General features: G+C 42.1%; 1 protein-coding gene and 1 long non-coding RNA gene across 3 annotated transcripts; both read right to left on the bottom strand.

The window, feature by feature from the left end:
• Positions 1-2,561: 2,561 nt before the first annotated feature.
• Positions 2,562-7,426, bottom strand: LOC139418508 (amino acid transporter heavy chain SLC3A2-like). Of its 2 annotated transcripts, none has more exons than XM_071168031.1 (9): positions 7,306-7,426; positions 5,816-6,059; positions 5,509-5,699; positions 4,845-5,018; positions 4,632-4,726; positions 4,387-4,526; positions 3,816-4,131; positions 3,621-3,689; positions 2,562-3,485 (listed from the first exon to the last, which is right to left on the bottom strand). In XM_071168031.1, the coding sequence occupies exons 2-9, from the start codon at positions 6,031-6,033 to the stop codon at positions 3,138-3,140; spliced, it is 1,551 nt and encodes a 516-aa protein (XP_071024132.1). In that variant the 5' UTR covers positions 6,034-6,059; positions 7,306-7,426; the 3' UTR covers positions 2,562-3,137. The 2 variants fall into 2 exon arrangements, with proteins under 2 accessions (XP_071024132.1, XP_071024133.1); XM_071168032.1 differs by having other exon boundaries at positions 3,621-3,686; positions 7,306-7,384.
• Positions 7,427-15,698: 8,272 nt separating this feature from the next.
• LOC139419571 (uncharacterized) lies at positions 15,699-17,447 on the bottom strand. The gene is made up of 2 exons (XR_011635418.1): positions 17,359-17,447; positions 15,699-16,697 (listed from the first exon to the last, which is right to left on the bottom strand). It is a non-coding gene; the product is annotated as an uncharacterized lncRNA (long non-coding RNA).
• Between the last annotated feature and the right edge of the window lie 919 nt (positions 17,448-18,366).

Here is an 18,366-nt window from a genome sequence, read left to right as displayed (position 1 = left end):
AGGTAGACAAATGCAGAGCTAGAAACCCCTTTGGATTTCCTGGAAGGAATGTTGACAGTTAGCACCCTCAGGACTACCTGACACAGAAAATCAGACAGGCAGAAAAAGAAGACACGAAGACACCTTCTCAGAAATATAATCCCCTTTTTAAGATCTCATTGTTGCTGTCAGTGTTAAGGTGTCCCCATCGCTCTGCCGAAATTGTGTGCAGCAGATCTGGTGTCAGTGACGAGGCTCTCGGTTTTCATCCCCATCAGTCATCACAGAGGCTCTGATGCATTCTCCCTTAAACACCCCCTATTTCCATCACTCATCCATACATGACAACTACAACCATTATGAGATCTGTGTTGTGCTTATATAATACATTCCTTCAAAAGAATATATATATAGAGTAGCAGTCAAAAGTTTGGAAACACCTAAAGGGTTTTCTTTATTTTTACTATTTTCTACATTGTAGAATAATAGTGAAGACATCAAAACTATGAAATAACACATATGGAATCATGTAGTAACCAAAAAAGTGTTAAACAAATCAAAATATTGTTTATATTTGAAATTATTCAAAGTAGCCACCTTTTGCCTTGATGACAGCTTTGCACAATCTTGGCATTCTCTCAACCAGCTTCATCTGGAATGCTTTTCCAACAGTCTTGAAGGAGTTCCCACATATGCTGGGCATTTGTTGGCTGCTTTTCCTTCACTCTGCGGTCCAACTCATCCCCAACCATCTCAATTGGGTTGAGGTCGGGTGATTGTGGAGGTCAGGTCATCTGATGCAGCACTCCATCACTCTTCTTCTTAGTCAAATAGCCCTTACAAACCCTGGAGGTGTGTTGTGGGTCATTGTCCTGTTGAAAAACAAATGATAATCCCACTAAGCGCAAACCAGATGGGATGTCGTATCGCTGCAAAATGCTGTGGTAGTCATGCTGATTAAGTGTGCCTTGAATTCTAAATAAATCATTGTCACCAGCAAAGCACCCCAACACCATAACACCTCCCCCTCCATGCTTTACAGTGGGAACCACACATGCGGAGATCATCCGTTCACCTACTCTGTGTCTCACAAAGACACGGTGGTTGGAATCAAACATTTCAAATTTGGACTCATCAGACCAAAGGACTTATTTCCACCATTCTAATGTCCATTGCTTGTGTTTCTTGGCCCAAGCAAGTCTCTTCTTATTGGTGTCCTAGTAGTTGTCTCTTTGCAGCAATTCAACCATGAAGGCCTGATTCACACAGTCTCCTCTGAACAGTTGATGTTGAGATGTGACTGTTACTTGAACTCTGTGAAGCATCTATTGGGGCTGCAATTTCTGAGACTGGTAACTAATGAACTTATCCTCTGCAGCAGAGGTAATACTGGGTCTTCTTTTCCTGTGGCGGTCCTCATGAGAGCAAGTTTCATCATAGCGCTTGGTTTTTGCGACTGCACTTGAAGGAACTTTCAAAGTCCCTGACATTTTCCCGGTTTGACTGAACTTCATGTCTTAAAGTAATGGACTGTCGTTTCTCTTTGCTTATTTGAGCTGTTCTTGCCATAATACCACCCTTACCTTGTCACAACACAACCGATTGTCTCAAACGCATTAAGTAAAGAAATTCCACAAATGAACTTAACAAAGCACACCGTTAATTAAAATGCATTCCATGCAACTACCTCGTGTAGCTGGTTGAGAGAATGCAGTGTGCAAAGCTGTCAAGGCAAAGGGTGACTAGTTTGAAGAATCTCAGATCTTTTATTTAACACTTGGTTACCACATGATACCATTATGTCTTCACTATTATTCTACAAGGTAGAAAATAATGAAAATAAAGGAAAACCCTGGAATGAGTAGATGTGTCCAAACTTGACTGATACTGTATATATAAAAAAAATTAAATCCAGGATAGTCTCTCGGAGGCCATTGTGAACCCACATTTATAGTAAGGGGTAGTTTGCTAGTGTTTTAGAAACTCTGAATGAGGGTTTGTGATACAAGAGGTGAAGTGGTTTATAAACTAAGAAAAGCAACCATACATCACTAGTGTAGTGTAGGATTTTGTGACCATGTGCACATTGTGTCAATCAGCTAAATTTAGAACCATTACACTGAAAGTGTACAAAGAATAACCTTTCCCCACCCCGTGACGGAAATCTAAAATCAACTAGGCCAATGACAGTCGTATGGCTTTAACATCATCATTGATTGTTCCTATGTTCCTCCTAGACTTTCCAACAAATAGATTGCACATTTATACTCTTGAAGGCATATATTATGTTGAATCAAAACCATCTCATAATCCACTTCTGTCGGTGAAAACAGCACGAGTCACTGTGTCCGTCTATAGAGGTGTCTCCCCTAGGGTTGCCATATAAATGCTCAATAAGTGTTAAAATAGTCACGTGAGACAGAGCTCTCCCCATGCGTATCTATAAATAAAAATACCTAGAAATGTTCAAGTGCACCTGGTCCTGGATGAAAGTCTGAATTTTGTAGAATGGATCGAGGGTTAGCTTTAAGGTCTAATTTTCACACAACATTGTTAGCCTAAATAAAACAGAATAGTAAAGGTTTTATTCAGTTGTATTTATTTCCCTGTTTATCATGCCAATTTATTATGAGGAAAGCGTTTCAGATCCTCCACATTTGATGTGTTTTACACTTCCCTCAGCTGCAAAAGCGGTCAGATAATTCTTGAAACGTGAGAAAGGAGAGCGGGGCATTACTTTTGAACACAATTACAACATTTCAATAAGGGACAAACCAAGCTGCCCCCAAAATAAACTTAAAAAAATGGCCAATAAAATACAACAGTTTAAAATGCTCAATTCAATCTGGAATGTATATTCAGTAACAGCAATAGACCGATTGTTGTTGAGGCTTGACTGGTGAGGAAATTTGAGTTTGTATGTCAGACCAACACCGTATTCTAGAATACATAATTCACAGCAGTTACTATTTTCTAAGCTAAAATTCTGACCATTTGACCAGTACCAGTGTGACAGTAACTATTTTTCAGAAATAAAAAAGTAACAGAATGCCCTAAAAAAAAAACAATCATGAGTGATTTAAAAATGTTCACCACAGAGAGACAACTACTTTAACATCAATGCCCACGTACAGATGGTGCTGGGATCTCCCCCCTCTCTAGGCTACGTAGGGGAACTGTAGCAGGACAGCCTGTCCCGGGCCCAACTCCAGTGCAGAGAGCCCCACAGCACTGTCAGGGGCCAGGTTGACCCTGTCTGTGCTCACCTGGACCACAGCCTGAGCAGGCCGGTCAGGGTGGGCCAGCTGAAGGGTCACCACGTCGCTGCCCCAATTGAAGGCAGCGACGTAGCGTCCACTCTGGTCCCACTGGCGGAGGTAGGCCAGGGCAGAGGTGGAATTGAAAAGGGGAATGTAGTCCCCATGCTGCAGGGAACGCTCTTTCCCACGCAGGTCACTCAGTGTCTTGAAGAAGGAACGGCAGGCGAGCCTCTGTTCTTTCTCCTTCTGTGGGTGGAAAGAATTAAACATTAATTTCCTTGCATTACCAACAGTTGTTTTTTTTATCCAAAGGAATGTAATGTGCATTAGTGTATATGTATTTTCACAAACAGAATGTGTATGCATTAGCATCTCACATACCGTGGCAGTTCCATTTGTCTCCTCATCCTCCAGGGAATCCCACAGCATCTTAGGGGACTTTGTAAACTGCTATAGAACAATTAACACCAATAAAAATCAAGACAAGATATCCTTTTAAAAAGTGGGACTCATTTCTCCAAGGCTAAAGCTGTTATTTGTTTTGTGATACATTAGTTACGGAAACCCCCTGCTCACCTCATCAGCCAGGGCAATCTCATCCCCATAGTTGAACACTGGCGTTCCGGGCAGCGTGAGCAAGAGCATCTGGTTGAAGTTGACCATGTCTGGGCCCACCAGTGTGGCCAGGTGACCCTCCTTCCTGTCCCCAATGTTCCAGGCTAGCTGGGTCTGGTTGTGGGTGGAAAGCAGCTGTTGGACAGTCTGAGCACGATCCGTAGCGGTCATGCTCTTAGACCGGAGGGCCCCGGATAGGAGTAGGTCCACCCCAGTGGAGTTCAGCAGTTCAGAGACGTCAACAGCAGAGGTCTTCGCAGTCACTCCAATCAGAATCCTGAGCAAGAAAACAAAAAAAATGCATTCCTTTACTCAATGAATGTTATCTACACAAGTCACACAATGTACCCATTGTAATACAATTAAGATCCAGTATCAGCTTTCAACTCTGCAGCAGTCAGTGCAGTTTACACCACCAGAGGGCACAAGTTCCTAAACAATACCTTCACTAAACCACCAGGGGGCTCACATGCATAACAATCTACTCAGAGGCCCAGTTGAGTGATGTACATAATCGTGGACATGTACTTACCTTCTCTTTCCTTCCGCAGTCCCATTCTGGACAATGGCTCGAATGTCAGCCCAAAGAGACGGAACCACGCTGGCCACGCGCTCTACACCAGACAGCTGGATCCCATCCACACCTTGGTTCAGCCAGAACACCAGGGCAGACTGGAAAGAGATGGTTCACATATTATTAGATAGATACACTCAAATACATTGTTGGGACTGAGTGAGTGGATTTAATGAGTTCACCGAGATGCTCCGAACGCTTACCTTGAGTCTCTCAGCAACGTTGGTGACACTGACGTTAGAGAACCATGGTCCACTTCCCAGATAGTTGGGAGTCAGATCCAGGATCACATTGATGCCTGTCAGAGAGGGAGGAGTGAGAGAGTTAGTCCATCTGAAATTCAACTGACCAACCAAATCATCAGTTTCAGCAGGCAACGAATTAAATGGCGGTATAAATATAGACACTATACTCACTCTTCTTGTGAGCAGCTATAATGAGGCCTTTGAACTGTTCCAGATTGCCAGCATCAGATGAGATCTCCTCAAAGTTCAAGTTGACAGGGTCGTCTGCGGGGGCAACATGGATGGGCCCAACAACAAGTCCCTTCACCTTCAGCTGGCTCAGACTGTCAAGCTTCTCCTCCACACCTGTTACACATTAGAAAATGGCTTACTAAGTGTCTATTCATGTATAATTAACATGCTACTGAATTAGGGAGAGCGTGACTAATACCCTCAAACAAGAAACCTGCCAAACCAGTCATTGAGGGTGTAGCGAAGGAACAGGGGAAGAAACTGGATTCTGCTGGTTCAGCAGAACCACATCCCCCAGAGTGGAGTCACGGAAGTGGGAAACTTGTTCATTTGCAATAAATCTGACTTCAATACTCCTATGGTACACACTTGGAAGTGCTGAAGCATATGTATTTTAAAATATCATGTCTAGTCACATGAACTGCTACTCCCTGTCAACACTGCGCCAGACCCAATTTCAGTGTCCCCAGAACTTCACTCAGTAATCCCACCCAGTCTATGTGGTTCAATATACTCAAAGTACTACTTAATATAAGCTGGCTGTGGCCTAGTGGGTTTCACCACAAATCGGTTATTCAACGTCACCCCTTTCAGTGACTCTTACCCTTCAGATTCTGGGACTCGCTGAAAGCTTGCACATCTCCAATTTGGTACAGAGGTCCATAATTCCACCAGTTCATGGCAGGAAGGTCTTTGCAGCGAGGTGCTTGAACAATGATGGCCACAGCGCCAGCCAGCATCCCCAGCCAGCCCAGCCAGAACAGAACCAGAAGGGCCCATCGCGTACGGACCCACCTTTAGGAGAGAGATTATTAGTATTGCAATATTATACCCTAAATGTTGCATAGCAAACACCCATTAACCTATATTTTCTATTGAGCTAGTCTATTCCAGGTCTTCATGTTTCTTACGCAGGTGTTCCAGCAACTCTGAGGAGTTCCTCTTTGGATAGACCGGTAAATTTAGTCTCAATCTCGTCAGGGATTTTCACTTTAATGCTGCCGTTCTTCTCCGTGCTGGTGGGAGAACCGGCATCTCCGTTCCCTGCCCCGCCAGTTATTGGCCGCTTCTCCTGGTCCATCTCATTCAACTCCACGTCCTTCATGTCCACCTCGGTGTCCTTAGTCATTGTGACGTTGGTAAAGGTGAGATTTTCTTCAGAAAAAGAAAGATAACAGTATAATTGCTGCCGGGAACAGTTGTGTCTGTCACATTGGGCGTGTTCCTCTGCCCAGGCGTTGCTAACGCATGCCAGATCTTACACCGCCTGGAAAGGTATTTTAAGTGTCTGCGAACCACATGTTATAGATCCCTTTGTATTTGCAAACAGTCTCACGAGGGCGATGCGCACAAGTTAGTGGCAGAACACGGGGAATTTTTACTGTGGAAAGCCAACAAAAAAGGCGTATGTTAATAAAAGCAAGAATCAAAACATAATTGTAAGGGTATTAGAAGCCCCAAAAAAATATTTTGTTAAAAGTAATAACGTAAATATAGGCTATGTTGAATGGGCGCAGATGGCTTTGTTACTGCAGCCTAGAGTCACGCGCATCTGTCCCTGACGTCAGCGTGTCGTGTACTGGAAACGGGTCAGTAGCAATCGGTCAGTCGATTACGTGGCATTCAACCATTGTTTAATGCATGCAACGTCCGAGCAGAGGAAATAAACCATGTATCAAGCACAAACGATGGTCTTATAGAATGGCAATAGTATGAAACATTGCATCATCTTACAACAAAACACGGGAGGCAAATATGGTAATTACAGTATAACTGTGTTTAATATTGTGACATAATTGAAAGGCTAATATATCGGCTCTGAGCCAGGGAGGCAAAATGGGTTTACATTCCCATCGCGCAATAGGCTAATTGTTGGCTTGATCGTCGGCAATTATTTAAGCAATTGTCACCAATTCGAGATAAAATGTAGCCCAACATCCTCATTCAATGGCTCGTCAGTAAAATGTTTACAGTAAACAACATCCTTTGAAACATAAGGATATAGCGGGCTTGTCGTCTAGCGTGCGTTGAAAACCGGATTGGTCTAGTTTAATTCTAGTGAAGGCATGAGGCACACATGCACCAAGCAGAAAACAGAACAGGCAATGTGCCATAAAATATATACTTTTTTTTTTTAGTGTCACTACATAAAGTAAAAACTTAACACCATATTTAAAGTATATAGTGGGGTACGAACAGATGAAATATGCCTGCATAAAATCCAAATAATTTTCTGTCACTGGACAAACCAATGATGTCATATCTATGTAGGGCAGGCGATGCGACAAACAGTCAAAGGAGGCCTCAGGAAAACAACCCTCACTTTAGGATACATTTTTTATTTAACCTTTATTTAACCCAGTCTACATTCACATGAACGTAATAAGCAATCCATCATTACCTGGTCAAGAAAACTGGTCGTGGATTTTTCAGTGCGAGCTCAGATTTACCTCGTGCTGAAGAAAATTGTTGATCTACACAGCATCGGTGAAGGGCTCTTTATATAGCAGCGTACCCGCAGTAGTTTTACGACCGCCCAGTTTTAAGGAAGTGCCGACATCACAAATTGCAGATTGATCCATTATGAGTGTGATCAATGTAATCTTTAACTTCAGCACATGCTGACATAACAAACATTTGATAAATTGGACAGTGGACCATTTGAGACAAATTGATATGCATTTCATGGTTTGGCAGTTTGGCAATTCGGCGTTTGAAAAAGTCCACCTTAAGCGGTCCGCCATTGGCCAGACGTGCGTCCCCCATCATGTTTTCATGAGTTGACAAGAAATGACACAAACAACTAGTGGGAAATAGATCTCTGTGCTCTATATTTGGAATAACCTCGGAGAATAGATTGTGAATAATATTACAGTGATCTTCTCTTTAATCAAACGAATTATATTTATGTGATATTGTCTGGTTATAATTTCCGTCCATCCATCCTGCTAGAAAACATCTGCAAAAGACAGCAATTGTAGTTTATGGAAAATATACGATTGTGTTCAAATTTAGATATTGGCACTTTGATATACTGAAATTAGTGAATGGTTGAGGACAGTAGGCTACTGTACCAATAGTCTAAAACATCCAGGCAAATAAAGCTCTCAACCTTTGACCTAGAAAAAGCTATTTCCTAAATTGCTGCAAAAATCTCCTGTGTTCATAATCCGTTTTTTTCCGTTTTTTTCCAACTCCAGTCTCCTTGGACTTGTTTGTGTTATTCTCAAGAACATTCTGGTTCTAGGCTATTTATTTATATTGATTCACATTCTCAAGTCAAAGCAATGAGTAGAATAACTAAGCCTGTTAAATGTAAAGTCATAATGTAGATTTCTGCCTATATAGACACACACAAAGGTAATTATTCATCATGTGAGGGTCATAAACAATACCTAGCAATGCTTATACTGCCAGAAAGATTATATTATCACCTTTCTGGTATTTATTGTTGTTTCTGAGTTATACATTGCTGAGGTGTAATCACCATTGAGGATACAAGGTCAAGTACACAGTACAAATATGTGAAAAATTTGATGTTTGATTTTTTTGGTAACACTTCCTTTTAAAGGGTCCTTATTACAGTGTGCATATGTAATTACACTGTAACAAGGATTGTAGTTAATTGTAATAACTCATAGTTACACAGTAATAACAACATGTATCTTGGTGGTAATTGCAGTCTAATTACAGAGGTGCAACAAGAAATGCTTGTTACCATGCTTGTTACAAATGGGCAATTAGACTGCAATTACCACCAGTTAGTTACATGTTGTTAATACAGTGTAACTATGAGTTATTACAATTAATTACAATACTTGTTAGTGTAATAACATATTTAATTACACTGTAATAAGGACCACTTAAAATGAAGTGTTACCGATTTGTTTTCCATATTCTACAAAAGTGGGGGAATAGGGCTTGAAATGATGGAAATAACTGGACCTGTGACTTAGTGGCTGTATTAACTTGTGAGACTATTGAGAGTGGAGGCAGCATCTGAAGGGGACAACCAGCAATTTCACGGAGTGTACAGCAATTGAGGTTGCGCTGTCCACAGAGTGTTCTGTACACAAAAATGTCGATCAGAACCTGTCCAGAACCGCTCAAAGTCTATTTTTTAAAATAAACAATCTGGATTACAACATCTTTACTTTTGAAATACCTTAAGAAGAGATGATGAAAACACCAGGTGAATGAATTAAAGGCCTATATATGGTAATACAGATAGTGATCAAGTTACTGCATCTCTTTCTATCTTGACACAGTTCTGTCCAATCCACAAGACCCATCATGTAATCTCCTCAAAAACTGTGTGGTCCTGTTTGGCTCAGTTGGTAGAGCATGGCGCTTGCAACGCCATGATTGTTGGTTCAATTCCCAGGACCACCCATATGTAAAAATGCATTCACAAAGAAAAGAAACAACCGGGTCAATATGGATTCCCAGAACTGTCAGTGACAGCCCACTTCATCAGAGTCAGGAATTCATTCCATGGTCAAAAGCTTCCATTTCACTTTGTGTAAAGTGAACTGAAACTTTTGTAGTTACAACACTTAAACTCTTATCCATCACTTCTTTCGTCATTTGTAAGTTGGTTTGGATGAAAGTGTCTGCTAAATGGCATACTGTAATGTTATTATAGAGAATTGTCTGGTTACAACCCGAGATTAGAGTTCAGTGATGGGGGTCACTAATGCAGTGAAACTGTTGAAGTCAGAGGTTGTATAGGAGTCTTTGACTCATTTTAATTTACAGTACAGCCATTGGACATTCTAGGTGGGGGTGAACAAGAGTAGAACATGATGAAGACTTGAAAAGGGGGGCACATTTGGGATCTTACATGTGTGTTTAAGTCATCAACCAGTTAGGTTACTGATTAGTGCATCTAATACTGTCCGCCAGGCTGTAGTCCTTACGTTAAAGTTTGATACAATACAGGAAAACACTCAACAAAATGCAGTCTCTCCCTGAGCCCATGTCCCTCCTTCTGAAGGGCGGAGGCTGGTGGGTGTCAGGTGTCATGTAACCACAGCGGAGCAGAGCACATTGTGTTCTTTAGGGTCCTCCCTAAAAACATACACTGAATGTGAAATCAACATGTTTTCATGAAGCGGTCTGAGATAAGGGTGGGTCTAAGGACACAATGTGCTCTGCTCCATTGTGTCAGTAGAGAACAGTGGAAGTATGATCAATGATCTGATCATATGAATATGACTATGCTGATTGATCAGACCCGTAATTACATTTAGCTAAAACATATTTTTTTCCAGTAATTTTAACCTGCATTTATCCATCTTGACAGGACTGTGAATGGTTACAGAATGCTCAAAGTCCCAAACAGCAAAACCCTACACTACACTGGCTGCCGGTAAAGTATCGGTCTGATTTTAAGATCTTACTCCTAACTTTTAAAGCACTGCATGGCCTTGCCCCCTCTAATCTGACAGACATGCTCATTCTATACAACCCAGTGAGGGTGCCACGCTCCCAAGGAGCCAGTCTGCTTACTGTACCTTGAGGCAGGGGGGCAGAGCGTTCTCTGTCAAACCCCCTCAGTCTGTTCCATAACTATGTGGTCACAAAGTCATAATTATTGCTAAATCCTATTTCTACAATTTCTCTTTAGATTTTAAACCTAACCCTAACCTTCACTACATGTCTAACCTTAAAGCTCATTTTTACAATATAGACAATTTTGACTTTGTGGCTGTGGTAACAGTTGACAACCCTGTTAGGGAATAGGCGCAAACTCACCTTTTTAGCCTGGCCTTTATTCAGTGATTGTTTAAGGCACCCTGTGTGTTTTATGTTATTTTATTCACTATTTTTACTGCTTCCTGTTTGCTTTTACTTTGTTCATTTTATTGTTTTAATGTAAAGCGATTTTACATGCACTTTAAATAAAGTTTGATTTGAACCCCACTGAATCAAACGTTTAATGAAACTTTTTCTTATCTGACTGTTCAACAGATGGTTCAACATGGGAAATCATTGTGGTTTGATATTGCAGACACATTTATCTGGCTTGAAGCCACCGACGTTTCCTGTCTGTTCGGAAGGGGCCAATGTTCCATTGGGGAGCCTTTTGCACAAGTGCCTCAAAGCTAAATCAACCTGTCATCAAGTTCAGGCAGCAGCCACACAGCTAAAGCAGCCCCATGGTGAACATGGCATCAACATGCAGTGTCAGAAATGCTTGTCATTTTTTGACGTTTATGTTAAGCTTGTGGAGTGTAAATGTGCCAGCTTGGAGGAGGTCACTAAAGCACAGAGTGTCTCCTATGCATGGTATGACACACTGTTAGCTCAGCAAAGAAGGTTCCTGTGCGCACCTCAACAAATCCAGACAACTTTGTGCGGGAGCATCTCTTCCCCATTTAGTCAGCCACCAATTGTGCAAGTTCTCCCACTTAAAAAGATGAGAGAGGCCTGTAATTTTCATCATAGGTACACTTCAACTATGACAGACAAAATTAGAAAAAAAATCCAGAAAATCGCATTGTAGGATTTTTAATGAATGTATTTGCAAATTATGGTGGTAAATAAGTATTTGGTCACCTACAAACAAGCAAGATTTCTGGCTCTCACAGACCTGTAACAACTTCTTTAAGAGGCTCATCTGTCCTCCACTCGTTACCTGTATTAATGGCACCTGTTTGAACTTGTTATCAGTATAAAAGATACCTGTCCACAACCTCAAACAGTCACACTCCAAACTCCACTATGGCCAAGACCAAAGAGCTGTCAAAGGACACCAGAAACAAAATTGTAGACCTGCACCAGGCTGGGAAGACTGAATCTGCAATAGGTAAGCAGCTTGGTTTGAAGAAATCAACTGTGGGAGCAATTATTAGGAAATGGAAGACATACAAGACCACTGATAATCTCCCTCGGTCTGGGGCTCCACGCAAGATCTCACCCCGTGGGGTCAGAATGATCACAAGAACGGTGAGCAAAAATCCCAGAATCGCACGGGGGGACCTAGTGAATGACCTGCAGAGAGCTGGGACCAAAGTAACAAAGCCTACCATCAGTAGCACATTACGCCGCAAGGGACTCAAATCCTGCAGTGCCAGACGTGTCACCCTGCTTAAGCCAGTACATGTCCAGGCCCGTCTGAAGAGCATTTGGATTATCCAGAAGAAGATTGGGAGAATGTCATATGGTCAGATAACTTTTTGGTAAAAACTCAACTCGTTGGTAAAAACTCAACTCGTTGTGTTTGGAGGACAAAGAATGCTGAGTTGCATCCAAAGAACACCATACCTACTGTGAAGCATGGGGGTGGAAACATCATGCTTTGGGGCTGTTTTTCTGCAAAGGGACCAGGGCGACTGCTCCGTGTAAAGGAAAGAATGAATGGGGACATGTATCGTGAGATTTTGAGTGAAAACCTCCTTCCATCAGCAAGGGCATTGAAGATGAAACGTGGCTGGGTCTTTCAGCATGACAATGATCCCAAACACACCGCCCGGGCAGCGAAGGAGTGGCTTCGTAAGAAGTATTTCAAGGTCCTGGAGTGGCCTAGCCAGTCTCCAGATCTCAACCCCATAGAAAATCTTTGGAGGGAGTTGAAAGTTCGTGTTGCCCAGCAACAGCCACAAAACATCACTGCTCTAGAGGAGATCTGCATGGAGGAATGGGCCAAAATACCAGCAACAGTGTGTGAAAACCTTGTGAAGACTTACAGAAAACGTTTGACCTCTGTCATTGCCAACAAAGGGTATATAACAAAGTATTGAGATAAACTTTTGTTATTGACCAAATACTTATTTTCCACCATAATTTGCAAATAAATTCATAAAAAATCCTACAATGTGATTTTCTGGATTTATTTTCTAATTTTGTCTGTCATAGTTGAAGTGTACCTATGATGAAAATTACAGACATCTCATCTTTTTAAGTGGGAGAACTTGCACAATTGGTGGCTGACTAAATACTTTTATTTAGATTTAGATGATCACACTGTCATTTTACTTTTTTTTGCCCCACTGTATGGCAAGGAGAACGAGCAGGTGGCCTAGGTTCGTCTGGAGAGTAGAGGCACAGTAGTGAGTGTCAAGGAGCCAATGCTTTCTGCAAGCCCAGAGAGAGAGAAAAAAAGCTGTCTCAACAGCAGAGTCCCAACACCTTACCACATCTGTCTATCAGCGGAGCCTTGTCTGGCAGCGAAACAGTTCATTCAGCCTCATTTACTGCATTTCTAAAACATGTAGAGGATATGGCTGACTTGTTTAAACAAATGTGGTTTCTACTGACAATTGAGATGTACAAACTATGGCATAAGGGAATGACAAGCAGATAAGAGGCAATCCGTAATTTCAATTAAGACATTCATGAGCGAGCTAGGACGGACGTTGTCAATATAACTATTTGTTCAGCACTTTTGAAATGTACAGTGACAGAATTCAGAACATGGTCTGTTCTTACAGTATTCTCCCTGCACACCAAGTCAGAACCGTAGGAAAAATAACGGAGGCATATAAAACAGACAATGAACTGTCTTACAATATTCAATGATTATATTTCTCTAAAACAGGCTAAAGGCTACATGTGCACCACCAAGTCAGAACAGTAAGCGAAATTGAGGGGGAAGGGACCAAATTATTAGTGTGAAGCACACGGGCTACTAACAGCTTACTACACAACATACACTTAGTAACGTTATTACTTTCTTAGCTACAGTATACAGTCGTGGCCAAAAGTTTTGAATGACACAAATATTAATTTTCACAAAGTCTGCTGCCTCAGTTTGTATGATGGCAATTTGCATAAACTCCAGAATGTTATGAAGAGTGATCAGATGAATTGCAAAGTCACTCTTTGCCATGCAAATGAACTGAATCCCCCAAAAACATTTCCACTGCATTTCAGCCCTGCAACAAAAGGACCAGCTGACATCATGTCAGTGATTCTCTCATTAACACAGCTGTGAGTGTTGACAAGGACAAGGCAGAAGATCACACTGTCATGCTGATTGAGTTTGAATAACAGATTGGAAGCCTCAAAAGGAGGGTGGTGCTTGGAATCATTGTTCTTCCTCTGTCAACCATGGTTACCTGCAAGGAGACACGTGCCATCATCATTGCTTTGCACAAAAAAGGGCTTCACAGGCAAGGATACTGCTGCCAGTAAGATTGCACCTAAATCAACCATTTATCGGATCATCAAGAACTTCAAGGAGAGCGGTTCAATTGTTTTGAAGAAGGCTTCAGGGTGCACAAGAAAGTCCAACAAGAACCAGGACCGTCTCCTAAAGTTGATTCAGCTGCGGGATCGGAGCACCACCAATACAGAGCTTGCTTGGGAATGGCAGCAGGAAGGTGTGAGTGCATCTGCACGCACAGTGAGGCGAAGACTTTTGGAGGATGGCCTGGTGTCAAGAAGGGCAGCAAATAAGCCACTTCTCTCCAGGAAAAACATCAGAGACAGACTGATATTCTGCAAAAGGTACAGGGATTGGACTGCTGAGGACTTGGGTAAAGTCATTTTCTCTGATGAATCCCCTTTCCGATTGTTTGGGGCATCCGGAAAAAAGCCTGTCCGGAGAAGACAAGGTGAGCGCTACCATCAGTCCTGTGTCATGCCAACAGTAAAGCGTCCTGAGACCATTCATGTTTGGGGTTGCTTCTCAGCCAAGGGAGTGGGCTCACTCACAACCAAAAGATAGTACCAACAGAGCAACTTCTCCCAACCATCCAGGAACAGTTTGCTGACAAACAATGCCTTTTCCAGCATGATGGAGCACCTTGCCATAAGGTAAAAGTGATAACTAAGTAGCTCGGGGAACAAAACATTGATATTTTGGGTCCATGGCCAGGAAACTCCCCAGACCTTAATCCCATTGAGAACGTGTGGTTAATCCTCAAGAGGCGGGTGGACAAACAAAAACCCACAAATTCTGACAAACTACAAGCATTGATTATGCAAGAATCGGCTGCCATCAGGATGTGGCCCATAAGTTAATTGACAGCATGCCAGGGCGGATTGCAGAGGTCTTGAAAAAGAAGGGTCAACACCACAAACATTGACTCTTTGCATCAACTTCATGTAATTGTCAATAAAAGCCTTTGACACTTATGAAATGCTTGTAATTATACTTCAGTATTCTATAGTAACATCTGACAAAAATATCTAAAGACACTGAAGCAGCAAACTTTGTGGAAATTAATATCGGTGTCATTCTCAAAACTTTTGGCCACGACTGCACATATCCCCCTGGCATATTACATCATTTATGCAGCAGCATACAAAACACTTTTGGACTCACCTTGTTGTGCTGAGCTCACTTCCTTCCAAACCACTCATTGTTGAATTTGCGATTTCCAACTTGTTGTGTAATGTTTACCCAATGACCAATGAGCACCAATACATTTTATCTTTAATTTCTCTTCATTATTTCTCTTCATATGACAAGGATTAAAAATGATTGGCCAGTAGATTGTTGACTTGATTCATGATGAGTGCTAGCTAAAATTTTGAAAGTATGATGTTGACATGATCAGTCCAATCAAAGCTACTGTACATATGTGATTTGATGTCATTTTATCTGTGGCCAATGACCTTGAGTTTTCTTGGACGGGCACTTTCAATGTAACTATGTCAGCAGCCAAAGGGCTAGAATTTTTGCGGTGACATAGTGTCGCCATGAGTGACAGAACACTGAGCCAATCACAACGCAACGCTCTGTATTTTCTGCCGGCTTGCACCACCACCACATAAAGCACTGAGCTTGGCTGAAACACCTGCATTCTGGAGCTGTCTTACTCAAGAAAGGAAAAAGAGACCATGTTTGTACACAGCTTTATTAACTCAATGATATATATACACAAATGTCTTTCTTTACATTGTTTGCAAACTGATATGTGACACGTATTAAAGCCAAAATAACATGTTAAACAGGCAAGCACCGGTTTTATTTATAATTTTTTTGCTATAAATGTGGGCTCACCTTCCCTTTATGTGTCGCCACTGCCCCTGAGTCATCTGATAACTCTCTCAACATGTATATGCACATTAGCTAACCTTCTCGTGCTTGTGACATCCCCGTCAGACAGCTGGCCTCCTTTCTGAGTGACGGCTGGTACGGCAAGGTTTACCTTCCTCTCATACAACAGATCTCGGATGGTGAATCCCCTGTCTGCCATAACTTAATCGCCAGACCTAAGGTATTCCAGGAAGCCAGAGTTTTGGGTGATTAACTTGTCACTGCATCTGCCTCCATTTGCAGGAGAAAAAAACATAACGAGTCCACACTGAGAAAATACTTCAGCGTATTGCTGGAATAATAGTGGCTGTATGACCCCCCCTCTGAAATCGAGATGAGTGGTTACAGAGCAGCCGATGATGCAAGTGGTGTTGGGGAACTTCTCTTTGAAGCATTGTGTTCTGGATCGTCTCCCTCAGGAGCCATGGAATGTAGATCCTTGTGCTCCTCCATTGTGTAAATCCAGTAGGAAAGGATTCTGCTCACTACTTCCTGGGACACAGCAAAGCGTTCAGCAAGTTAGCTGTGTAGAATTTCTGCAGAAACGCTACATGGTCAAAGAAAACACTAAGAGTTAGGCCAGTATACAACACTGAGCTAGTGTCATTATTCTGGATGGTGTGGGTCAATGGCTCTGCACCACCACATTGGGTTTGTTTGTGGCAGGTGGGCTTGTTGACTGGTTCTCTTGGCAAGTAGCCGTGATAAGTCAATGCTGGAAACTCCCATTGAGTATCAGCATCTGTATGCTGTGGTGGCATTGGCACTTAGATTAGACTCTGCATCACCACAGTTGTCTGCATCTGTAAAGAAATCATAAGAGAGACCACAAGTTTAATCAAAGTAAAATACACAGACAGCCTACCGGTCTTGGTTAGGTTAAAAAAAATGAAACACTTTAACATTTAATAATTGGCATGCCAGCAATGAAGGGGTTAATCATGGGATGGGGAGACAATGTCAGAAAGAAGTTGTTGAATAGCTAACAATTGTAGGGACTAACTAGCTAGGGTAGTTAGCTAGCAATACTATCAGATGGGCTGCCCTCAAGCTAGCTAAGTGAGTAAGCTAGGCAACAGTTAGCTAGCTACATACAGTATGTTAGGATTTAGGAGTGGCTACCTACTACTAACATAGTAACCTAAGCTTGCTAACTTCTGCCTGATTCAGGACACCACATCTGTGACGATAGCTAGAGATGTCGCCTTCTGGTCTGTACTGTCGCATCATAGCCTAGCCACTTCTCAGGGAAAGGACACTCTTCAGTCGGCCTCTTATTCACGAAGTGATACGAACACACATAGCGGTTTGGTGGTTTCTTAAAGTTCAATGCTTTGAGCCAAAGAGACTGCAAATCAAAAGGAGCCTTAGAACTGAACTCGCTCCCCCAAAAGTTTGGTGGTCAAAACACTCCTGCTCCATGAACAGCCTTCGTTTCTACCAGTTATTGTGTCATCCCCTTACCGAAAATAAAACGTCTGTTTTGCGTGAATCCATGTTTGGGAAGTTGTGAGAAGTGTGTTGATTATCTAGGTTAGCTGCGAACAATTGGCCGGAAATGCTTAACCGGAAGTCCCCCACAAAAAAAACGAAATAGAACCCGCCCATATTTCCGTTGAAAATTAGGTGAATATACTGTAGCATTTGCGAAGTCATCAACAGCTATTGTTTCAATTCAACCCAGGGTTCAACTAAAAATAGACAATACATATACAGGGCATTCGGAAAGTATTCAGACCCCTTGACTTTTTCCACATTTTGTTACGTTACAGCCTTATTCTAAAGTTGATTAAATATTGTTTTTCTTCATCAATCTTCACACAATACCCCATAATGACAAAGCAAAAACAGGTTTTTAGAAATGTCTGCAAATGTATTAAAAATTAAAAACAGAAATGCCTTATTTACATAAGTATTCAGACCCTTTGCTATGAGACTACAACTTGATTGGAGTCCACTTGTGGTAAATTCAATTGATTGGACATGATTTGGAAAGGCACAAACCTTTCTATATAAGGTCCCACAGTTGACAGTGCATGACAGAGCAAAAACCAAGCTGTGAGGTCGAAGGAATTGTAGATCTCCGAGACAGGATTGTGTCGAGGCACAGATCTGGGGAAGGGTACTGTCACGAGTCCGACCGAGGGTGGCTTCCCTTCCCGGTTGGGTGGTGCTCGGCGGTCGTCGTCACCGGCCTATTAGCTGCCACTGATTGTCTTTCCTCCCCCTCCTTGTATGTTTATTGGTAGCACCTGTTTGTGAATGATTAGTTGGGCTTTATTAGACAGCCGGGCCCGCCTGTTTGTTGTGCGGGATTAATTATTGTGACCTTCGGTTCTGTAGTAGAGGAACGTGTTTGTTCCTGGTCGTGTATTTCAGTTGTACATTTTTCGTCCCCCGTGTTTGGGGCCGTTATTGTTGTGAGCACCCTGTGGTGCGTTTGTGCATTAAAGAGCACAGCATTGCACTCTC

The sequence above is a fragment of the Oncorhynchus clarkii genome, chromosome 10, assembly GCF_045791955.1.
Source record: "Oncorhynchus clarkii lewisi isolate Uvic-CL-2024 chromosome 10, UVic_Ocla_1.0, whole genome shotgun sequence".
NCBI lineage: Eukaryota > Metazoa > Chordata > Actinopteri > Salmoniformes > Salmonidae > Oncorhynchus > Oncorhynchus clarkii.
This window is presented reverse-complemented; position numbering and strand designations above follow the sequence as displayed.